Source organism: Thermobia domestica, chromosome 1 (genome assembly GCF_964235325.1).
Source record: "Thermobia domestica chromosome 1, izTheDome1.hap1.1, whole genome shotgun sequence".
NCBI classification, from domain to species: Eukaryota; Metazoa; Arthropoda; class Insecta; order Zygentoma; family Lepismatidae; genus Thermobia; species Thermobia domestica.
Window position 1 is genome coordinate 166,545,518 of NC_137454.1, and position 26,213 is coordinate 166,571,730.

Here is a 26,213-nt window from a genome sequence, read left to right on the forward strand (position 1 = left end):
GGTATACAAGTTCGATGTGGATTTGAAAGTCGGAGAGAAGCCAGAGGAAATTAAAACATGAGGAAACATTTCCCTAAATAAAAATAACCTTAATTCTTTACTGAGTTCAACACAACAACGCACAAACTTAAGACGATAATCATCTCCATGAGCTTTTTGAGAATTTAGCAGTGCTATTACCGAGCAAGTTTGCAAATTAACAATATTATTCCACAATATCATCTTCGTGCTTACCGTCGTTTTCTTTAGCCCATGGAACATAAACTCACAAATTCTTTATATTAGTCCATGTGAATATTTACAGATCGACTGCAATGTTTTGAACACATTTAACATTTAAACCAACAAATAAATAAACAGATATGGCAACACAATAATAGTTAGTTATAATTGGCTGATTACTAAATAAAATGAAAGGAAATTTTTACTTTTATGTTCCACGAATATACCCTGTAGGCAAAGGGAGACAGATGATTAATGAGAGAGAATGATTATGAAAGAATCGGTGGAATAGTCATGAGAGGAAACGTCAGAATCGCGAGAAAACCCACAAACACCATGTTGTCCACCACCAAACATTAATCACCTCATGGCTGATGAAAGAAAGAATACAAAATATGTTCGTATGCTTAGAACACTATTTCATGTGGGTTATTGAAAAGAAAAAGTTGAAGTTTCAATGTAACAACACAAGTAATTCAGTCAATATTCCACTTGATCATGTGCGAAAAATCCCCGGCGCCAGGTAGTCATAGCAATTGGAAATACAAGTCTGGCGCCTAGATAATTTAAATCCAAAATAAAACAGAGTATCCACACAATTTGGAAAAAAGAAGTCCCTGACTTTCCATGGCTAAAGTTTCAGATTTCCCTGACCATTGAATAAGTTAAAAATAAGAAAAAAGAAAGAAACCCCAGTCTCCACCTTCCCCATAGCTCGCATTGTGCTCTCTCCACTTCTGTTTCTTTCTTTTTACAATTTTCTTTACTCCAAAAGAATGTAAATCTACAAACATATGCATTAGGCCGATATTACACTTACTATTGCATAAATTCAGTAACTGAAAAATTGACCTAAATCGATTTTTCAATGACTTTCCCTAACCAATCTGCCATTTCCCTGACCCATTTTTACCTCCCTGACTTTCACTAACTTTCCAGAATGTGGACACCCTGTAAAATTATATAGGCCCATGTATAAAATTGTATTATTATGGTGCCTAACTTTGGGAACTGACGCCTAGGTCAGAAGAAAAATCTTCGAGCACTTCTTTTGTTCATGATACTCTTTTGGCAGCATAACCATCTATCTGCCTCTATTCGCTACAGCTTTCTTCAGCTGTAAACCATCCTGGTGACCACGAAAGTATTCTCCTTATAGAAATGTATTTAAAGAATAATAATAATAATAATAATAATAATAATAATAATAATAATAATAATAATAATAATAATAATAATAATAACAATAATAATAAAGCGCTATATAATAGATTATTATAGCATTAAAATAAGAATAGTTGTAACAACGATGTGGGATGACCAATTGTTAATATGTACAGTTAATAGTAGAAATAATGCAAGGATGTAATAGGATACGGATATTTTTAAAGGCATTAGGAGCTTTTTGGTGCAGAAAGTGTTTATTTGTAGCCGTAATATAACAGCATGGAGATTCACGACAAATTTTCAAAATAAAGGAAAGCTATAATATGGTGGCTTAGATATTCTCAATCTGTGCGTGATTTAACTTGAGTTGATAAAATACGTAGACTCCTAATGTTTTTCGCGTAATACAATAATAAAGTAATCCTACTTATATGTATCTAAAATATTTGTAATGATAGAACATTGCAAATGATTTTAATGCATTTTAAACTAGAAGAATAGGCCTTATTAACACGTAACTTTTATATACAGTACGTATTTTTCTTAATTTGTCACTTTTCCTTTCACTATTCCTCTAAATTTATTTGTAATTTATGGTAAGAAATTGCAATATGAAAGAATTCCCTGAAGTTTTCAATACGGCCCAAAGAGGATTAACGAGATATTACGTCACGCCAAAAACGCTTTTTCTCTTGTCGTGACGTAACCTGCTCATTTTTGCATTATTTGAAGTGTTGTGTTTCCGTAATGAAAAAATATTTTTCTGAGATTTTTGGTATGTGGTATGTTTAAAACTAGTTCTACACGACGGTGTCTTTAAATTACAACTTTGGTCAGAAAGGAAATGTCCATTGTGCGTGGTAGGTGTGTGTGTGCTCTCAAGTGTTTAATGGTAATATTTATTCCCTCAGTGTAAATGTGATTTTTCAGTACGTGAAGCTCCACTCTTAATGCTTGAACTTAATGATTTATTTGTAATAACGAGGCGCGATAGTGGTCAATGGAAGTCGCTCTTTTGTTTTGTCATGCCCATTTTGTCGACGTGAGGTGTTTTGAGAGAGCAATGGTTTGATAAATGTATACGACTTTGAAAGTATTTTGAAATATTAATTTAATTTAAGTTGAATAAATGAATGAAATAGAGTATTTCTGTATCTTATCAGCACTACGAAGGATTATTCTGTTCGATATGTGCTTTTAAAGATAATTCAATGATATTCTAATTTTCTACAAATTTATTTGTTCTATCCAAGTACTTCCGGAATCAGTCTTTTTAAATTTCATTTTTCTTTTCTTTCTTCGAATAATCAACATAGCATTACATTATCAGTTGCGTGTGTATAATTTTCTGCTTAATTTCAGTTATTGTAGAGAACGCCGCTTCAGAAGAATAAAAGAGGTTTATCTGCATTTTTCTTTAAAGTAAATAGTCATTTTTCTTCGTTGTAAGCTAATTTAAACAATTTCTGGGGAAAACGAAATTATTCTTTTCTAGGTCTAACAATGGAGTTTCCTTAATAACAGCGGAAGACAGATAATTTAATGTTGATTCTTGAGTGACGTTTCAGTATACAGTAGATCGACTACCAACCCCACCGTTTCAGCAATCAGATTATAGTCGTTTGTATATACAAAATTCCATAGAAACTACACATAAATTTGATCATTATTATTATTATTATTATTATTACTTCTTTCTGGGAAGAAAATTTGGCGAGTTTCGACTTTTTCTTAAATTTTGGGTTTTTAATTTCTTTATTGTGGAGCTTGTTTCTTTTACTACCTTAAAGTATTTCCTCGCAAAACTAATCACTAGATTTTGCAACCACCAAATTGATCCGTGCTGGCTGGCATTGCCAGGCTAGGTTCGTAAAGAAGACTAATACTTATTTAAATATATATCTTTTTACATAGCACCAACCCCCGCTGAGCACGGACGTGAGTTTTAGACCACCTGGTATATAGGTGGTCTAAAATTCGCGTCGTGTTCAGCGGGGGGTTGGTACTACCGAACAGAAAATTTACAGGTAAAATACAATGCGAAACATTTTTCGAGAAGGAAATAGAGTATGAAAATAAGTAATTACTGTCAGTCCACAGCTTATTGAAATAAATTTTGAATAACAGTGAAAGTATTGTATGTGTAAGGGTGCTCTTCCACCATCCTCGTTTATGCGTCTACCCTCGTCGCTTACACGCCTGCTCCCTACGGACGAAACCGCTCGGGCCCCCTGCTGCGCTCCTGCACTGACTCGGTTAGATAGCATTCGTCGTTTTTAGTGGCCACCTAGCACAATTTGGTTCATGTTTTATGCACTGTAGTTTTTATGTCATACATGTACATTGTATTTATACTGAGCCCTCCTGAAGTCAATCTCCAAGAAGTAGTAGAGCCCCTCATTTAGTGCATGCTCTGCTAAAAGAAATATGTTCGGGCCATTCTGTCCTCTGTTTCATAAAAATAAGAAGAAAAAAGAGGCTTAAGTTTTCTCAGTGTTTGGGCCTATTGTCAGCATTTCCAAAACTTGGAACAAAATATACGTTTTATATAATGTCAGTTTTGCTGTACAGATGTAGCTTCAGGTCAATTTTGTGTCTATTTGTAGCCTCTTACTATGGCGGTCTCTTGTCTTTCTTTTCAAAAATACCGTTAGGCCGCCTCCCGCATGTTTTTGTCAGTGTTGTGTTGTGCTTTCCTGCAAAAGCTTCGTGTGCGGGATCTTCAATGTTTGTGTGTTGTATTTTCTTCATTCTAATACTTATTAACTCCAGCAACTATACAAATTTATACAGTCCACAACTTTTAACTAGAGATACAAAATAAATTGTTATTGTATTCAGTGACTTACTAATTTTGAATTAAATGCGCAAAACAATAAATTATTGTTTGGACGTCGTATGCAAAATACAAAGCTCTAACGTAACCTGAAAACGTAAGAAATGTGTCAAAATATGGTAGAATAGTCTGCTCGAGTAATGCCGATAATACATATCAGGTGGTCTAAAACTCGAGTCCGTACTCAGCGGGGGTTGGTGCTCTGTAAAAAGATGAAAATATATGACCTTTATTGACCTTTGGAACCTTATTTCGACGGAGAGACACATAAAGACGTGACAACACGGCATGGCACATTACAAGGTAAGTTTCTAACAGAAAAATTACATTTGACTGTCCTGGAGGAGGTGTAATACATGGCACATTACAAAGTATGTAAATGATTTAATATTATGATGTCTCTATTTCCTACATTAATATGAACATACATATTAACGTCTGAGGAAGTTAACGTTACGTTATGGAAACTGTTATCAAATATTTTAATTTTTAATAAAGAAGTAATACTCTGGTCAGTAAAATATTAAATATTTAAAGAAAAATTATTATTGACTGTGTAATATGTGTGATTAGCACCTAGGAGGTTAATGTTCAAACTCCACAAGGATTTTATTTATTTATTTATTTTTTATTTTGTAAAATATGATTGCAAGCTAAATGTCAATGGAAACAATGAAACAAAGTGAGAATAGTGTGAAAAATAGAAACAAGCACATTGAACGCACCATGTAAATGAGTGTTTAATTCGTGCTACGAAGTGGACATGTTCCGGTCATTGACACAAGCAAGTAATATAAATATGCATGACATACGCATTCCTTGCGTACCAAGCGGTGAGAAGACTCACCTCCAACGCACATCAACACCCTTGTGACTATATGGTTACTACATGCCTTTGACGCGGGAGACCTGGGTTCTATTTCTGGTAGGTGATCATGTGGATCAGATCGCACGTTAAGTTGTAAGCCCATGTATCATATAACCTCAATGCTGAACGAAACACAAACTCAAAAGCAATCAACTAATCCAGTGTGTGTAGTAGAGCTCTGCACGGGCCGGAATTTTGAGCCCCGGCCCGGACTGTGAATTTATAATGTCAGGCCCGATCTGAGTCCGAAGTATGTTCTAGCATTTAGGTCCGAGCTCGTATGATAATCAAATGAGTCCGAAATAAGCCCGAATTACAAAAACTTTATAATTTACTCAAAATTGTATTTTTTATTTACAGCAATTAGAAGTTTAATTTTTCAGTTGTGCTTTAAAAGTTCTCCAGAAAGAACATTCCAAACATCCAATAAATATAGTTGTAAAGTACATTTACAAAGTTAGGCCTGAAAAGGCCCGAGAAATAGGGTTGTATATTTAAAAATTTTAGAGCCCGTGCCCAAAGTGATATATGCTTTGTAGGCCCGAGTTCGGCCCGAGCCCGTGCAGACCTCTAGTGTGTACGCCTGATTAAATTCCTGACGTTAGCACGTTCAGACAATTTATATAGTATGTCAGTAGGATTATTTCTCTGTTTCTTTACACTATTCCCACTTTGTTTCACTATTTCCATTGACATTTAACTTGCAACAATATTTTGCAAAGTGCTAGTCATACATGTTGCTAGCCACTTATGTTGTTGTGTAACATGCGGTGTTGCCACATCATCATATCTTTACCGCAGAAACAAGGCCTTGGAGGTTAAAGATTATATTATGTTTTCATCTTCTTTTTACATCTAGTATCACCCACTCACCCCTCTCCCGTGAAGATACATATGTACCGTAATAAGGTCTCAAAAAGTTCCCTGAATCTCTCTGAAGATAGTATTAGTTACAACCTCTCATGGTCTTAATTTCTTGTACTTTCTGTTAAAATGCACTATAGATATGGCCATTAAAAATAACTCAGTATTCTTTTTTTGATACCCGAGAAACATTTCAACTCAAGCCACTAACAAAATTAATATATATCAATGAACAAAGCCATTTGTATAACTTGACTGCAAATTTTAACAACATGCAACTGCACGTATATTGTCACAATTTCATGTCACAGCACTATTTATTAGCTTTCCTTATAGTTAAAGCAGACTAATATATTATTTCCTACACGTGTAATATTAGAGGTAAGAATGCCTTGTCTTATATTCAAAAAGGAAAAGACTTTTCCAAAAGTTTACGCTGCTCTCTTGTAATGGTTATTACGTACGTTATTAGACTAATAACATGTACGTGCATTCTCTTCTTTGCATGAGGTCCCTTTTGTTGAACGTGGCATGGAAAAGAAGTTCCATGCAAAGGAGGGAATGCGCATACATTATAGCAGCCTGGCAGCGTAGGTGATGACATTGATGAAGTTGCCCGAGAACGACAAAAACATTTGGAAAAGTCTTTTTCTTCTCGCACACAAGGTTAAGGTATTATTGGTTCCAAGAATATCATTACAGTTTAAGACGACGAACTGTATTGTTGATTATGTACACAAATTGACACTAGAGTGTGTTTTACTGTGATTTTCTTATAATAGGGCAGGCCGGGGTAATAAGAGACACGGCCAAAAAATACCCTAAATATCAAATCAAGATTATATATATATATATATAATGAGTAATGGCAACGTCAATACCTTTACTTTCCTACCCCACTTGCACTTATGAACTCATATGAGTTTTTATATTGTTGTCACGCTATGAAAACATACCTTCACTTTGAACTTACCATAGAAGTTCGTGACTGTTTTAAAATAAAATTTTATTGTGAAAAGTGAGTTACAAATGTGGAAATGGCTGCTATGTAACTTTGTGACTAAGATTATGAAGATTGATGTGAAATTTTGAAAAATGCTGAAACATTGCATTTCAGGTCAATTGAAGGCATGTCTCTTATTACCCCTTTTAGAAATTTTGAAGGGGTAATAAGAGACAGCTGTCTCTAATTACCCCAGTTCAACTTTATGTTTATTTAGTGCATGTGAAGAGTATAACCTGCTATTATTTGTATATAGAAAGTAAATAGGAAAATGCCTACTCATCAACTGGTGAAAGTTTGCCAGGAGAAATTGATCCAACCAGAGCAGAATCTTGCTTAGAAATGTATTACGCCGTGTACTACGATCTTAGCTGGATATTGGGAGGGTTTCCCAAATGAAGAACCGTGCAAGGTTAATTTTTGAAAAAAGAACTAAGTGATTTTAATTGGCCTGCTATTGATGACATTCAAACAGTGACATCCAAATTTTTTATGGACCTATCAAACTGGATGGAAATGGGACATTCCAGATTTCCAGAGGATAGGTCCAAAAAATTCGTTGTGTTTATAGTAAAGTGAAAAAGGGCTTTTGAAATCAAAACAGAAAGATTAAATATGATTTCTCTTCTTTTGGTAGGCCTAGGTGTTTGTAGGACTATTCTTAATATTTGTCAAACTCATGTCTATATTCCAACAGTTTTTTTTTTTTGACCTATACATTTTTCTTATGTTTATTTAAGTGATCCAGCCTAAGATAATTAATTAGGCCTACCTGCTGTAATTATGCAAGACTAAAATTTAAATTAAATTTATGAGGTTTTTAAATGTTAACTTGGATTTTATATAGGCTAGCATGACATTTCCAAACTCTTTTGTACATTTTCCAATGATCGTTCGACTGTACATCGTAAAAGGTTTAATATTCATCTTACATATTTTTCGAAAATATATTTTACATAGGCTACATTTTACATTAAAATTTTGACAACAATAGGTTTACAACATTTTTCAATGTTCTCTTCATATATGATTACAATTTAATAGCTTTTTCAATCCATTTAAGTTAGCTAAAACTATTTTTCAAATGCGCTGTTTTTTCTTCATTGAGAATTTAAGCACTTTTTAAGTTCATTTTCGACATTCTCCAGAAAATTTCTTGTCAGCATTCTTTTTTATTTGGTAGTGTTAGTTCTATCTATGATGTATCTAGATTCCGTAAAACTTGTTTTAATGGTTTTTGATATTTAATACTCAGGCAAATAAATTTTCCGAACGAACTACTGAATTTTCTTTTTTAGATTTTGATACTTCGCGAACATACGTACATATTTCCGATCTGAGAAAAGTAAATTGTTCAGAATTGTTTGAAGATTTTTCCTTAAACCACTACTCATTTTCTATTCTATGTGTATGAGTACTGAGAGCCCTGTCTCTTATTACACCTTAGTAGTAATAAGAGACACTGACTAACAATATTTCGTGATTTGTGTGTGTGTGTGTGTGTGTGTGAGAGAGAGAGAGAGAGAGAGAGAAAGCAACTGGAAAAAGGTGTTAATACATCAACAGGTTTCATTTTTTAGTACAATCAGATATATTTTTTTCTAGTTCTTTAAGAAATCAATGCAAGTGCAAGAATATATATATATATTTTTGTCTCTTATTACCCCGGCCCTCCCTAGTTATTACAGTCCATTTGACAGTTGCTTTCCTCTTGTTTCTTCCTTCCTGCACATGGTCGCAACAATCAAGCAAAAAGAACTGTTTCTATGGCAATAGCACATTCAGCCAATTATAGTAGCTCATTTCTCTTGCTCTGCAATAGTAAACATTCCATCCTTTCCACACGTTGCCAATTTGAATATAAACAAATGCACATTGTTTTACTCAAATGTCAACTTGAGTAGTGTATCTGCTGGTTAATGAGAGCATTCTTTTTAGTTCTCTTTTGTGTCATTTAATTTTATAAAACAGATTTGCTTGCAGTGAATAATTTTGTTTTCAATACCCGACGCAAAAGATGGCAACACAACATTGAGCACCACGTGCGCGCAGCGAGGAGTCAGAAAGAACAAGTATTATCAATTGCGTATAATATTATCCATAAACTCATACACAGCGGCCCGTATAAGTATTCTTTAATATTTTTCTTCTGTTAAACACACAAATCAACACGTTTGACCATGCTTAGAAAAAACAACATAAAAAAAAGGTTGGTACTAAAACTAGGTTTCGCATAATGAATCTAGAGTAGAAACTTACCTTTTCCTTTACAAATTGCTACTGGAATAGGGTGGTAGTTATGGGCCCCATATTTAGATTCTCTATCAAATACTTCTTGTGATGTTAAAGTTGCAGCTTGTGTAAAATTTATAAGTGATCGTTGGGTTATCTTTACACCCTTCAGAACTTGACGTCCAATGTTCTGCATCATTGTCCTTTGTTCTGGCAATATCCCTGTTCATACAGAAAACAAAAATTGTAACATATTTTTTAAAATAATATTTTTCAAGTTGAGACTATCCTTTGTGAGTGTACTTCAATCTACTGAATTTTTCAGTTAATTACAGTAATATTAATGAAATAGTATTTCAAAATTTCCAGTTACAATACTGAGGTCCATAATTCTAATCATGGACGTAAGTAAATTTGAAAGTTCTTACTCAGGTAAAATTGAATTTTTAAGGTGTTTCCATTATTTTGATAACCGTTTCAGTAATGTTGAATCCAAACATTACACTGAACCTACGAGAATAATGTCGAATGTTTTAATATGTAATTGATCTATGGCAAATTAAACCAAACCAAACCACTTGGCATAACGGCCCGATTTGTAGGCCTGAGCCACTCCACGACATCTGTTAGCGACTGCTGGAACTACGTCCAATCTAGCAACGAACACGTGATAGGTGCGCCGCGTCTCCCTATCGCTAACCGGCGTATCGGGAGGTTTTTAGACCTAGTGGCCATTATGTCTTTTATTCACGTGACTTCCCAGTTTGCCTCACGACGCTGGGTGGATGCCGAAAATTGGGGAAGCACCGGCGGGGAATCGAACCCGGGACCATATGGATATGAATCCAACGCTCTAACCACTAGATTACGGTATCACCCCCCAAATATGGTATTTTACATCGTGAGAAAAAGTCGGTTGTTGGAAGCGTTTTTCAAACATAATCACCGTCTCCTTTCGCCTAACCGGCATAATCGTGGGACGTAAAACTCAAAGATTTCATTTTATTTCAAACATATATACACTATAAGTGTCTCTCATATTTTTACACATTGCTGAGCTATTTTTTTTTTCTACGTAGACATATTTTCTTATTTTGATTAATGGTGCCTTCCATTTCAATTCAGGCAGAGCATGTACCATCACCATTTCAGATATTGTTGAAACATTTTTTATAGCAACTAGACATGTTTTTAAGAGATCCATATCTTTTTGTTTTGTCGAAAAAAAATTTCCCGCCAAGTAGAGGACTATCAAAGATGGTGAGTACAATTTATGAATTGTAGAAGACATGGAAAATGGTCAACTTTGGAGCCCCACCATTCAGCTATGGAGACAGGTAGAGTTATAATTCTAGTTGTGGTATGTAGATAGGGATATAAATAAACTATATTTTATTATAGTTTGGTTTGCGCATGCATATCTTTTTGTACATAACTTAATAAATGAACGTCCGTTTATCTGGAAAAAAATGAAATGAAATTTTTTAAGTTTTACGTCCCACGCTTATGCCGGTTAGGCTAAAGGAGACGGTGATGATGAGAGATGAGTGAAATGGTGGAATGAAGAAAGTGGAAGGAAACGGGAGAACAGCGAGAAAAACCACGAGCACGGTGTTTGTCCACCACAAAGTCCACACGGCACGAGCTGGGATCGAACCAGGGAGGTGAACGGTCTACCACTGTTTATCTGAAAAGTCGAAGTTTGCGATTTTTTTTTTCGAGCACTTCCGGTTCGAATTTTAAAATTCTGTATTCACGGTTAGTAAGACCTAGTTACCCGCTGTCAGAAAAAAAAAATGTTTGTATCGCTTCTGTGTGCAACCGTTTTGTCGCAAAAAAAATTCGAGAATTTGTAAAATCTTCAAAAATTGCCATTTTTGGGCGCCATTTTCTCGAAAACACCATATTTTAAAATTCTGAAATTTTGTCAGATGGTTCAAATTTACATGAAGAAAAAGCATACCAAATATCATTCTCGACCAATGCTTCATGAATTAACTACAGTCTTTTGAAGTTAGCGAAGTTTCGTTAACTTTGGTGTTACAGTTGGCAACACTGGGAACAATAAACTTGCGACGATTTGACGATGTTTGTGGTTCACATTCATTAAATGAGGAATAAAAGGTTTTCCTGACTTCTTTTTATTATTTTGATCAAAAATGCTCTCTGAAATAGTAAAATGAGCCTCCCCCTACTCCTGTTTTTTTTTTTTTTTTTTTTTTTTCAACCGAAGTAATCTGAGATGGAAATTACGATTATGAAACACACAAATTTTAAGTTTACTTGAAACGGCCATCCAATAAATTCAGATGATCTGTAAAAAGCCTGAACTATTACCTCAGTGATGATTTGGAATGCTCCAAAGTCTCAGTTAAGTGTGATGTCATTACAGTGATCGAAAATGGACAAAAAGTTGAAAAATCGAAGCGTTTTCTTACACGTTTCAAAGAAATTTACGGACTTTTTAAACTGAACTATCCCAGCATAAGAATGGGTCACTCGAAATTCATAGTATTCGACCAGCTGTCAGTCTGCAACTTGCGAGGGGTATGTGTGTGTGTATTTTGCAAATTTTAAGTTAGCTGCTACTGCGTTACAACAAATTAAAGGTGCAGCCTGTATTGAAGCTGCCATGAGTGACCTGCTTTCTTTAGTAGTATGATCCGTAGAAAATAACAGCTGTCTTCTTCAAGAATGTGGTAAATGTCCTGGAGTAGAAGAAATAAGTGTGGTGTCTTTAATTATTGATCCTGATGAAAATAGTGTTACGTATGCCATATGGGAAAACAATGATCTCGTTAAAAAAAAAAAAAAAAACTGTGCCATTTCTGTTTTCGCATCGTACGTTGCTGGTTTAACTGTAAAAATTGTACTTCATGACTACGTCAAGAAAATCCATAGAGAATTAACTGCTACCGAAAAGCATCGTATAAAATTTCAAGATACAAATTCTATTTTACTTCATGTGAAATTCATTGAAAACTGGACTGACATTCTGCCAAGTGAAACTCAGAGTTATCACCGGAAAAACGAGCAAATTTACGGCAGTTATTATTATCAACAACTGCCAGTTTTGTTGTAATAAGCGACGACAAACACACGATTCGGCTCATGTACTCATATCCATAGACAAGATTCTAAAAATACTCGAAGAAAAGCGAAAATATAGGTTATAGAAAAAGGTTCGAATATGTTAAAATAAGTGTCTACAATTTCCCAAACCGTGTCAGTGATTTCTGATGGTGCTGCATCCCACTTTAAAAATTGTTTTCAGATGTTCGAGATGCAGACAGGTCCGATAAAAGTGGTTTTTCAGTGAAACTGGCCATGTAAGTCTCTCTGCGACGGTATTGGGGGGGGGGGGGGGTTGTAAAGAATGTGGCGACGCGGCATAAACCTTAAGACATAAACAGATACACAATATTAAAACTGCAGAAGGATTCGTGAGTATGGTGCAAGTACAAACTCCGAGTATTACGCTCGTTTTGTTGCCTGGAAGTGAATTCGACAATTTCCGGAAATAATAAAAATGAAAGAATGGGAAAGTGAGCGACCGGTAACTGGTGTTCAACAAAGTCACCTTTGGCTTTCAGAAAATTGCGAAGTTTTTATCAGTAACGGGTCACCATGAACTAACTTCATGCTTCTCCCTAAATCGAGCTTCTGCAATTCAAAGTGTAGTTTTAAGAAGCTGCAAAAAGGAACTTTTGTTACATACATATATGATAACTAGTGGTGGGTAACGAAAATATTATGAATATATCATGAATTACGTGAAGTTGAAGCGCTGTTTATGTTTCCAAGTGGACCTTCAACAGGGTACGGCTTTCCAGAAGAGCATAAGAGAAGTGAAAATAAGTGTCTTGTGGCTATCGACAGTGTTCTACGAGTTGTGAGTGCACGAACACATATTGGAGCATCTACACGATTACATGCTGTTAGCGAAGAAAACACCAAGCAAGCAAATAATTGGTTCATGTGGGAAAAAAAAAAATCAGTGAAATTTTGTTTCCGAAGATCATTTTCGGTAAATGAACTTAAAATTTGTGTGTTTCGTAATTAATTTCCATCTGAGATTAGTTCGGTTGAAGAAAACGGAGGACTAAGGGAAGGATCATTTTACTATTTCAGAGAACATTTTTGATCAAAATAATAAAAAGCAGTGAGGAAAACCTTTTATTCCTCATTTAATGAATGTGAACCACAAACATCATCAAATCGTTGCACTTTTATTGTTTCCAGTGTTGCCAACTGTAACATCAGTTAACGAAACTTCGCTAACTTCAAAAGGCTGTAGTTAATTCATGAAACATTGGTCGAGAATGATATTTGGTATGTTTATTATTCATGTAAAGTTGAACCATCTGACAAAATTTCAGAATTTTAAAATCTGGTATTTTCGAGAAAGGCGCCCAAAAATGACAATTTCTCGAATTTTTTGCGACGAAACCGTTGCACACAGAAGCGATACATTTTTTTTTCTGACAGCGGGTAACTAGGTCTTACCAACCGTGAAAACAGAATTTTAAAATTCGAACCGGAAGTGCTCAAAAAAAAATCGCAAACTTCGACTTTTCAGATAAACTGACGTTCATTTGTTAATTTATGTACAAAAAGATATGCATGCACAAACCAAACTATAATAAAATATTGTTTATTTATATCCCTATTTACATACCATAACAAGAATTATAACTCTACCTGTCTCCATAACCGAATGGTGAGGTTCCGAAGTTGACCATTTTCCATGTCTTGTACAATTCATAAATTGTACTCCCCGTTTTTGATGGCCCCTTACTTGGCGGGAATTTTTTTTTTTTCGACAAAACAAAAAAATCTGGGTCTCTTAAAAACATGTCTAGTTGCTATAAAAAAAAAAGTTTCAACAATATCTGAGATGGTGGTGGTACAATTTTACTTTTTTTTTTTGCCTGAGTTGAAATGGAAGGCACTGGAGCGAGAAAGATTAACGCAGTGACACGTATCTCTTATTTAAGTGAAGTATTTGTAGTGTCTTTGATTCAAATTATAGTATCAAAAAAGCCTTCCATTTGTGCATTTGTAATTATCATAGATTTTGTTTCCTTTCTAATTCAACTTTTTTCGTTTGTATGTATATAATTTTCCAAACGTAGTGTTGAGAAAACAGAGGTATATCTTTAGTAATTTTTCCTACAACGAGAAAGTGAAGAGTTTTTTCTTGTAAGGGAAGAGGCGTTGTATTATTTGTTTATACTAATACGCGAGTCTACACTACAACATAGGGAACGAAGTTACAGTTTTTTGTCCCAGATTACAGCTGAAAACCGTTACAGAGAATTTGTTGAAGCGCAAACAAAATTTGTTATGCATGATTCACAAACATATAACTATTTTTTTCAGTGGTATTCTATTCTGTAAATCTCTCGGTGAATATGTATTTAAAGCAAACTCTGAAACTAAGCGTACATTGAGAAACATGATTGATGAAAGTAATTATAATCACATTACCGTATCATTTTTTTTTTATTTATTTTTTTTAAAGTTCACTTTTGGAGGTGGGTTTTCAGACTGCATTTTTATATGGGTTTTACCCAAGAAAAGCACAATGAGTATTTTTGGGCTGAAGAAAACTCCAAAAACCCTGGTGCTCGATCAAATTCGCTGAAACAGTATACAACGCAATATGGAATAAAAAAGACATGCGACTAGATTTCCTTTGTTTCTGCAGTGCATACTTACATATTAGTAGAAACAGATAATGAGTTGATTTTGAGTTCAACGTCCCTTTCAGCAGCGAGGCTACATGAGACGTGACCTAGTGATTAACGTGGAATCTGAATCACATGAGCTCCCGCCGGGAATCGAACCCAAGTCTCCCACGCCAAAGGCATGTACGCTAACCGCTTAGTCACGAAGGAACGCTTACAAACAAATAATGAAATGTATTTCTCCATGTGTCACCTAATTACAAAAAGGCTTCACTTAAGAAAAGGAAACACTAAAGATATACCTCTATTTTATCAAGATATATCTATACTACTTTTGGGTAGTTATACACCTACAAACGGAATAGAGTAGCATTTAGGAGGAAACAAAATTTTCTCAAACGATAATTACAAATACACAAATCAGACTTTTTTTAAAATTTTATTTTAATACCATGATTTAAATCAAAGTCACTGCAAACTTTTTTTTTTTTTTTTTTTTTTACGGAAATTACTAAAGATCTATCTACACTTTCTCAACTCTACACTTGGATAATCACACACAAAAATAAAAAGGTTACTTCAACAAAAGAATTCGTGAAATTCCAGAATTATTCATCCTTATCTGGTGAAACGTGACGTATAGTACGATTATCGTATGTTACAAAGATCCTTTAATCGTAAAATCTATTGTATAAAAGCAAATTGACAACTGGAGATGAGACTTAGAAAAATAAAAATTCCAACACTTCATTTCTTCCCAAAAATTCGACTTCTAATTTTCAACGAACTTCATTCTAACGAAGTGCATTACTGAATTCTCTGTGTGTGTGTTTGTGTGTATCTGTCATTTGCGATTTTTTTTCAATTTTGAGCCCTCCATTCGATAGAGCACCAAAAACTATCTAAAGAAGTGATGGAATTTTTCACTTCACTCTTACCGTTCCCGAGATATTGGTCAAAAAACGTTCCGATTTAGGGAGATTTAAGGAGCTATATCTTGGGAACCGTAAGTCATAGAGAGATTATACTGGCGTTGATCAATACCTACGAGGATGGTAAATATTTTAGTACCAAATAGTAACCGGTGGCTACTATCCAACTGCCCACTGGTTCTCCAGATATTGCCGAAAAATTTCGGATTTCGGGAGTTATATCTCGGGAACCCTAAGTCATAGAGAGATATTTTGCGAATTTTTCAATTTTGAGCCTTCCATTTTGGGCATGTGTCTTCAAAACAAACACGTCGTAGACGTATTAACAAAACTCTTCAACAAACATGTGGAAGAAATTTAGTACTCAAGGAAATTATAAATGGACAGATATATTACAAGAATTGTTTAATGAGTATAGTAATAAAGTACATAGAACTGGCATAAAGCCTTTAGAAGTTAATAAGAAAAATTAATTCTTTTTGAGTTTGTTCTGGCAATGGTCTTGGAGCAATCTCAACTGGTTTATTTTTGAAAATACCATTTAATAAAACTGACCTTGAATTACTATCCCAGTATTTGTCTGGATTATTTTGAAGAAAACTAAAGAAATCTTCAGTCAAGGCGGACAGCTTACGAATTTGAATCCTGAGTGTAATAGGAGTCCAATCCTACATTATATACAATTACCTACTCTTTCTTACTCTACAAAATTGTTCACTTTCATCATCCTAGCAATAGGAACGTGAGTATAAATGGTACAAATTGTGCTACGAAACGTATATAGGACTTCACGAATTCTTCTGAGTGACAAGGGATTTCCATAGTGTCATATGTAAAACAAAATATGAATGCTTAAATGTTCTTTTAATACGAATATGGCTTTAAATATACGAAGTACAAAATTTAATAAAACCCAATTTTCCCCACTAAAACCTCTTGGACTAGTTCTTTCTTTACTGAATTTTTCAAAACTCTGTCTAGAAGATATTTAGTATTGCACAGCAAGCTCGCGGACGTGATTATTAGAGCTCGGCCTAATTTTAATATTAGAGATACTTAAAAATAACTTTAGCTCTGGTTCTTAGTCCTACATAAAGAATGTCAATATGCTTTAATATCTACCAGTGCATTTTCTTGTAAAATCCGTACTTCATTTTTGTAACTGTTCTGTTTTCTTTAAGCAAAATGATTGTACAAGTTTTCGTGTAATTACTAGGAACGAAGTAGAAAACTAATTGCCGTAAATCACGTGATAAATTTCAGCATCCCATGATCAATGTCAGGTAAAAATACTCACTCCTCGCTTAGAAGAGTATGTCGAAGTGTTTCCGCCTCGCCATACGTTTACTTTGTTTAACTAAAATCTTTGGTTTCAATTCCTTGTCAGTTCGTCAAGTGCTTTGTTTTGTGTTTTGTGCTAAAGGTAGTGTACTATTCCAACAATGCCTAAAGAACCGGTATCGCTAAATTGACCAATTTCATAAAAGCATTTGGTTCGGAAGTACTTTCAATAGATGGGTCAATATTATTTTGTAAGTTTAGTGATACGTCAGTGAATAGGACTAATTGTTAGTAGTCAAACACAAATCTGCTGTGCATAGAAAGACAAAAATATGCAAGCCAACATAGCCTCTCATTTCTTTGCATGAAATATCCGATCGTCAATCGTAGTTTTTATGGGGTTTGTATACTGTAAGGCATTTCTGGATGCTGACATTGCTTTTTAGAAACTGGAAAATCCATCTATGAAATTTCTTATCCAAGTAAAACAAGAATAGATGACTATACAGCTCATGTTCTGTGTTTTATCACAGCAATGTTTCGTGAATCGTAATCTTTAAACTAGAGATTCACATGTAAGACTAGGCACACTTTCCAACAGTATCATGGAAACTCCTACTTCAACATTGCTCTTTATGCAAACCAGAATAATGCATTTCTGTTTCTCTCTTCTACTGCTAACACAATGATGCAATTCTTTTCACTGACAACAAAACCTCATACCGTTACACTTTGGCATTTTTCTTTTGAATGGGAAGATAGATAGAGCGAGACCAAGAAGGAAACAGAGATGGATAAGATTAACAATGACTTGAGGGAGAAAGGTCAAACAAAGGAAAAATTCAGGAAAAGGCTTTATGGAAAAAAACTCATCAGAAATGTCAGAAATATAAGTGGGAAAGAACGGAGAAAAAGTAGTAGTCGTTCGAATTTTTGTTAATAGGTACGAAAGCTTAGGGCTACTCTCACTAGCCACCAAATAATAACTTTCAAACGACGGCGAAATATTCTTCTAATTTATGCTATAATTTTGCAACTTGTGGTAAATGGCCACTAAAACACGAATGCTATTGAACCGAGTTAGTTCAAGAGCGCAGCAGAGGAGTCCGCGTAGTAGTACAGGAATGCGTCCGCAAAGCAGGCGCATCAGCAATGGAAGGTATACGCACAGACGATGATAATAAAAAAGCTGCATTTATTTCGTTAACCATCACCACATTTTCAATACGACAATAATTATTTATGAATAATTTACATTAATGTGATTAGGTTAGGTTTGGTTCCGTTCAGTTACTTAGTACATAGATTTAACGTGGGAGGGCTTATAGGAACTAAACCCGAAAAAAAAATAAAATAAAATAAAATAAAACTACATCGTATAAAAACAGCACCCTGTATATGTTAGAGCACTTGTCAAGGTTGAACACTTGTAAACATTCACTTCCTACATTGTGCAAAAACACTCTGTAGGTGGAAATTAACGTACAGGTTTACTTTTGGCGTACCACTAGAAATAATTGTTGAAAAATTATAATCCTTTAATTTCCTTCTTATTGTCCCCTAAAAAGTTTTCACTGGGCGACATGAAGATCTCACTTAGTACAGAAAAATTCAAGAGCCACTACATGTAATTGTTGACAAATTGCAATTCTTTTATGCTCTGCGTATAAATACGGCTCGCGGATGCGTAGTATGAAAACTACAGTATGAAAAACACAAATCAACCTGTGGTGGGTTGCTACAAAAAAGCAGAAATGCTATCTAACCGAGTTAGGGCAGGACAGGGCTCGTGTGATAGAATGAAGGCGTGTCTGATGGGAGCATGCGCGTCCGCGATAGTGGGCATCCACGCAAGCGAGGGTAAAGCAAAGAAGTAAGTTTTGACAATGATACAAGTTTCAATAGCATTTGTCATGGGTGCCTTCCATTTCAATTCAGGCAGAGCATGTGCCATCACCATCTCAGGTATTGTTGAAACTTTTTTTTTTATAGCAACTAGACATGTTTTTAAGAGACCCGTATTTTTTTTGTTTTGTCGAAAAAAAATTTCCCGCCAAGTAATGGGCCATCAAAAACGGGGAGTACAATTTATGAACTGTAGAAGACATGGAAAATAGTCAACTTCGGAGCCTCACCATTCGGCTATGGAGACAGGTAGAGTTATAAATTCTTGTTGTGGTATCCGCTTTCCGAAAAAAATTTATATCGCTTCTGTGTGCAACCGTTTTGTCGCAAAAAATTCGAGAAATTGTAAAATTTTCCAAAATCTCCATTTTTGGGCGCCATTTTCTTGAAAATACCATATTTTAAAATTCTGAAATTTTGTCAGATGGTTCAACTTTACATGAATAATAAATACACCAAATACCATTCTCGACCAATGCTTCATGAATTAACTGCAGCCTTTTAAAGTTAGCGAAGTTTCGTTAACTTTGATGTCACAGTTAGCAACACTGGGAACAACAAAAGTGCAATGATTTGATGATGTTTGTGGTTCCCATTCATTAAATGAAGAATAAAAGGTTTTCTTGACTGGTTTTTTATTATTTTGATCAAAAATGCTCTCTGAAATAGTAAAATGAGCCTCCCTCTACTCCTCCCGTTTTCTTAAACCGAAGTAATCAGGTGGAAATTACGATTACGAAACACATAAATTTTAAGTTTACTTGAAATGGCCATCCAATAAATTCTGATGATCTATAAAAAGCCTGAACTATTCCCTCAGTGATGATTTGGAATGTTCCAGACAAAGCCTCAATTAAGTGCGATGTTATTACAGTGTTCGAAAAAGGACAAAAATTTTAAAAAATCGAAACGTTTTCTTACGCGTTCCAAAGAAATTTACTGACTTTTTAAACAGAACTATCCCAGCATAAGAATGGGTCACTCGGATTTTTATAGTATTTGACTAAAGTGGGTCAGTCCGCAACCTGCGAGGGAAGTGTGTTGTGCAAATTTTAAGTTAGCTGCTACTGCGTTGCTACAAATCAAAGGTGCAGCCTGTATTGAAGCTGTCATGAGTGACCTATTTCCTTTAGTAGTATAATCCGTAGAAAATGACAGCTGTCTTCTTCAAGAATGTGGTGAATGTCCTGGAGTGGAAGGAAAAAGAGTAGAGTCTTTAATTATTGACCCTGATGAAAATGAAAGTGTTACGTATGCCATATGGGAAAACAATGATCTCGTAAAAAAAAACTGTATCACTTTCTGTTTTCGTATCGTACATTGCTGGTTTCACTGTAAGAATTGTAATTCATGACTACATCAAGAAAACAAAAGAGAATAATTGCTACCGAAAAGCACCGTATAAAATTTCAAGATACAAATTCTATTTTACTTCATGTAAAATTCATTGAAAACTGGACTGTTATTCTGCAAAGTGAAATTCAGAGTTATCAACGGAATATGAAAGAACTGACAGTTTTGTTGTAATAAACGACGATAAAACACACGATTCGGCTCAGGTACTCATAGCCATAAACAAGATTCTAAAAATACTCGAAGAAAAGCGAAAATATATTTTATAGAAAAGGTCTGAATACGTGAAGATAAGTGTCTACAATTTCCCAAACCGTGTCAGTGATTTCTGATGGTGCTGCATCCCACTTTAAAAATCGCTTCCAGATGTTCGAGATGCAGAGAGGTCTGATAAAGCAGTGGTTTTGCAGTGAAACCGGCCATGCAAGGATCTTTGCGACGGTATTGGAAGAGGGGGTGGGGTATAAAGATGTGGCAACGCGGCATAACCTTAGGCAAAAATACACAGTATTAAAACCGCAGAAGAAAAAAAAATAAATAAAATCTTTAAGTTTTACTTCCCACGATTATGCAGGTTAGGCTAAATGAGACGGTGATTATGAGAAATGAATGAAATGGTGGAATGCAGAAAGTGAGAGGAAACAGGATAACCCCGAGAAAACCCACGAGCACGGTGTTTGTTCACCACAAAGCCCACACAGAGCGAGCTGAGATCGAACTAGGGACTCTAAACACCGTAAGTGAACGCTCTACTACTGAGCCACCGCGCCCCCACTAAAATCGCAGAAGAATTCGTGAGTATAGTGCAACTATAAACTCCGGGTATTACTCTCGTTTTGTTGCCTGGAACTGAATTCGACGACGAAGCCATTTTTGGCTTTCGGAAAATGGCGAAGTTTTTATGGCAGTAACGGGTCACCACGAACTAACTTCATGCTTCCTCCAAAATCGAACTTCTACAATTCAAAGTGTAGATTTAAGAAATCTGCAAAAAGGAACTTTTGTTACATAGATATATGTATGTTAACCAGTGGGGTGTAGCAGAAATATTATGAATAAATCATGAATTACGTGAAATTGAAGTGCTGTTTATGCTTCCACATGGACCTTCAACAGGGTACAGGTTTCCAGAAGATTCATAAGAGAAGTGAAAATAAGTGTTTTGTGACTATCGACAATGTGCTACACAGGGGCGGATACAGGACGGACTTCTGGGGGGGAAGGGTTGTAATACTGCTACTTAGAGCTACTTTTAAGAGCTCCAAACTCTGGGATGGGTTTTATTTATATATAAAATAAGAAAGTTTCTTCTTCTGGGAGGGAGATCCACTCCTGGATGAGTTGCGAGTGAACCAACACCTACTGGAGCACCTGCACGGTTACATGCTATTAGCGAGGAAGACATCAACCAAGCAAATGATTGGTCCATGTAAAAATGTAAAAAGTGAAATTTTGTTTCCGAACACAATTTTAAGTAAGTAAACTTGAAATTTGTGTGTTTCGTAATCGTAATTTCCACTTCAGATTATTTCGGTTTAAGAAAACGGAGGAGTAGGGAGAGGCTCATTTTACTATTTTAGAGAGCCTTTTTGATCAAAATAATAAAAAAACAGTCAAGAAAACCTTTTATTCTTCATTTAATGAATGGGAACCACAAACATCATCAAATCATTGCACTTTTATTGTTCCCAGTGTTGCTAACTGTGGCATCAAAGTTAACGAAACTTCGCTAACTTAAAAGGCTGCAGTTAATTCATGAAGCATTGGTCGAGAATGGTATTTGGTGTATTTATTATTCATCTAAAGTAGAACCATCTGACGAAGTTTCAGAATTTTAAAGATGGTGTTTTCGAGAAAATGACGCCCAAAAATGGAGATTTTGGAAAATTTTACAATTTCTGGAATTTTTTGCGACAAAACGGTTGCACACAAAAGCAATACTTTTTGTTGTTGTTGTTGGGAAGCGGGTAACTAGGTCTTACCCACCGTGAAAACAGAATTTTAAAATTCGAACCGGAAGTGCTCGAAAAAAATTGGCAAACTTCAACTTTTCAGATAAATTGACGTTCATTTGATAATTTATGTACAAAAAGATACGCATGCGCAAACAAAACTACAATAAAATATAGTTTATTTATATCCCTATGTACATACCACAGCAAGAATTATAACTCTACCTGTCTCCATAGCCGAATGGTGAGGCTCCGAATTTGACCATTTTCCATGTCTTATACAATTCATAAATTGTACTCCCCGTCTTTGATGGCCCATTACTTGGCGGGATTTTCTTTTCTTCGACAAAACAAAAAATATGGGTCTCTTGAAAATATGTCTAGTTGCTATAAAAAAAAAAAAAAAAAAAAAGTTTCAACAATATCTGAAATGGTGATGGTACAATTTTATATTTTTTTGGTTCGGTTGAAATGGAAGGCGCCCATGGTTTTATGCAAATGCGGGCATTACTGCTGTATCGCCGGAACAATTTGAAAATCGAAAAAAAGTAGACCTATGAAAAAGTACGACATTCGGTGGTTATATTTGGTTGGATTACGTTACGTTACGTTAGATTACGTTATTAGGCATGTAATTTTACTATACGGATCCATAATGTAAGTAGTAGTAGCAATAGTAGTAGTAGTAGAAAGAGTAGTAGGAACGGGTTAGAAGCCCCGCAGGGGTTCGTTGGGTTCTGTTCACGACATGAAATGGGCAAATTAAAGACTTGCCCAAATTTTTCTGTGCATTTTACAGTCTATGGAAACATAATAAAACAAGTATACCTCTACGCGAAATATTCCATCCGCCTCCACATACAGTGCCGCTTCCAACATCAAAAACAATCAGCAAATACAACTTTCTTAACTTTTACCATTCCCCTCACCTGACTTTCACTCATTCCTCCTTACAAACTTAAATAAATTCTCCAATTGACCCTGTAAATTTCTTAAAACTGGTCCTGCGGTACAGCAGTTAACCCTAAATGAGAATTGAAGGATCTTATAGGTGGGATTTTTATTTTTTGTCAAAAAGTTGGGGGCGCAATGCCCCCTTAGCTCCGTCTATGTTCATGAAGAGTATTTAATTTTACTTGTTAATCTTCCTAAATGTGGTGTGCCAAAAATCAACCAGCACCCAAAAAGCGGCGCCACTGTCACCCCCCTCCATATTCTAAATCTGAACTGTGCGTATTTTGGTATTTCTCTTGAGAATCATAGCCTCACAAATCAATATAATGGAAATAGTGAAACACAATTTGCGGAAATGTATGACTAACAATACAAACAGCAAATAGTGTTCATCTCTTAAGTTCTGCAACAATGCGTTAATACTTGTTTCTGTGGTGTGTCAAAAGTAAACCTGTACTCAAAAGTCGGCACCACTGAGTGATCCCCATATTCTAAATCTTCAATATGCGTCGTTTGATATTTGTCTTGAGAATCATTAGCCTCACAAATCAGTATAATGAAAATGGTGAAACAAGATTTGCGAAAATGTATGATTAAGCTCTGTAACAATGAGTTAATACTTCTATTAAACAGCTTTAAAATATAAATTGATTTATACATTCTACGACAAATCGAATCGCCTAAAATATTAAATGAAAATACAATACCTTCGTCACCTCATATTTTGTTATCAACGGCAACCAAATTACAATTTAAATCCGATTACAATTTAAACCCCTTATTAACATTGTTAGGCTATACAGATTTCGACATTAATTTATTTTTTCCGGGTACCAGTGCTGCCAGTTCAGATAAAAAAATAATATAGCTCAACTTTTTGACCAATCAAACAATTTCTAAATTTCAAACTCGACACGAATAATGATCAACGAAGCTAACGCATTATTGTCCCAAATATTTACTAGTTTCTGAACTATGTTCAGTAATATACATGAGAATTTATGAACTTTAAAACGGACAGATGACAATAGTTGAATAACATGGAATCTACCACATCATTTGTGCGTACGCAACGATAATTCCGAGTTTCTTCGAGGAAGCATTATATAAAAATGAAATGAAATGAAATCTTTGAGTTTTACGTCCCACGAATATGTCGGCTAGGCTAAACGAGACAGTGACGATGAGAAGAATGAAAATGGTGGAATGAAGAAAGTGGGAGGAAACGGGAGAACCCCAAGGAACCCAGTTATACGATGTTTGTCCACCACAAAGTTCACTTGGCGCGAGCTGGAATCGAACCAGGGACTTCATGCACCAGAGGTGAGCGCTCTGCCACTGAGCCTCCGCAGTCACCGGAGCTTTCTTTAATTGGGTATGAAAGTAGTACTAAGAAAATACTGGTATAACTCAGATCTAGTACGTCGGAAGAAATGCTCAGGGCGGGGAAAATTTCGTAGCTCCGAAAGGGGAAATTCCCTTGGGCTACAATCTGAAATCATCACTGTGAATAAATACAGAAGCATACAGAAAATGTCAAGGAAGAGTTGAAGATTCCAAGCTCATATCTTTTTAGGACATGAGATATACAGGGTGTTTCAGAACAACATCGACAACGTTTGGGAGGTGATTCCTGACACCAAGATAAGTCAAAAAGTATAGACCAACCTGAGTGCACAAATCCTTCCTTTCGAAGTTATAGGCTACCGAATAAACTATTATATATATATATACTAGTATATATATATATATATATATATATATATATATATGTGTGTGTGTGTGTGTGTGCATGCAGGCAAGAAATCATTTGGGAAGTAGTACAAATTCAATATGTGGATAAAGTACATTAACATTTGAAAAATTATCCCTAAAATTAGGTTAAATTTACAGAAAAGCAGGAATTTTGGGGGATCTAGACCCAAGGACCCATTTCCGCGTACGTCCCTGCTAATATAGTAAATGTTTATTTTTCACAATACCTTGTTCAAGGGAGAGGATTAAAACCCGGAACTCTCTTGCGTATGCCACTATATTTATTGCTTTTTACATAAAGTTCACCACAGCACCCGGCTGCTAGTGGTAGAAGGAGAATTTCCACTTCCATCTTCTCAAGCGTGATGCACTGTACGCTGAATGGTTTAATATTTAACTTGTTGCCAGGGCCGTAACTTGTGGGGGACAGGAGGGGCAACTGCCCCCAGGAAATCTCCCCGCCGTTCGACGGGGGCCCATTTTAAGGCAAAATTATCTTACTCCATATACGATACGAACATGAAATTATAAATAAAGCATCAAACAGGTTGACTACATTACATAAACAAAACAAAACACAAAGGGTAAATAAAACGAAAATGAATAGTAGACCCATTTCAGTAAAAAATGTCTACTATTAGGGGCCCTAGAAATAATATTCATTCGCATGGCTTTAAGATTTTTCAATATTGTCCCCTTGATTAATTTGTAATGTATGGAACGGACCCAGAGGCGTAACTAATGGCTCCGCAGACCTTACCATGCGGGAGGGCCCACGGGTTACCTTGGCTCATATAAAGTAATAGAAAGATGGAAAGAAGAGGACCAAAAATTAGAAAACAACTTTTCTAGGGGGCCCAAATACACGTATTAATGCTTGCCTCCCCCCCCCCCTTCCAGAAAAAAAAGATCTTAGTTACGGCGCTGCTTGCTGCCATTCACGATCTCTATTATTCCGCTCTACGTCGCACCAGAACTATTCAGAAACCAAAAGATGGTCCAACGTCACATTAATCTGCATCTTTTTTTAAAGATGTTTATATCATCTTCATAACCATCTGTATATCACTCATAAATAAGTCAATTGAAATTCGTTGTGTTTCTTGGGTGTTGTAATCCAACGATTGCTAATCAGCTAGAGAACCTATAATATACCATAGATGGCCATTTTCCACTAGGGTCGCTCGGGCTCGCGCTCA

General features: G+C 35.4%; 1 protein-coding gene across 6 annotated transcripts in view; it reads right to left on the reverse strand.

Moving 5' to 3' along the window:
* The window catches only part of Oat (Ornithine aminotransferase precursor), a 173,155-nt gene that overhangs the window by 84,320 nt on the left and 62,622 nt on the right, over nucleotides 1–26,213 (reverse strand). For 5 of the 6 annotated variants that reach the window (XM_081766073.1, XM_081766082.1, XM_081766044.1 and 2 more), the window contains exon 2: nucleotides 9,220–9,414. In XM_081766073.1, coding sequence (XP_081622199.1) covers nucleotides 9,220–9,391 — 172 coding nt within the window. In that variant the 5' untranslated portion in view covers nucleotides 9,392–9,414. Of the gene's footprint in view, nucleotides 1–9,219; nucleotides 9,415–23,966; nucleotides 24,120–26,213 lie in introns of those variants that run through there. The other variant, XM_081766054.1, reaches the window with a different exon arrangement.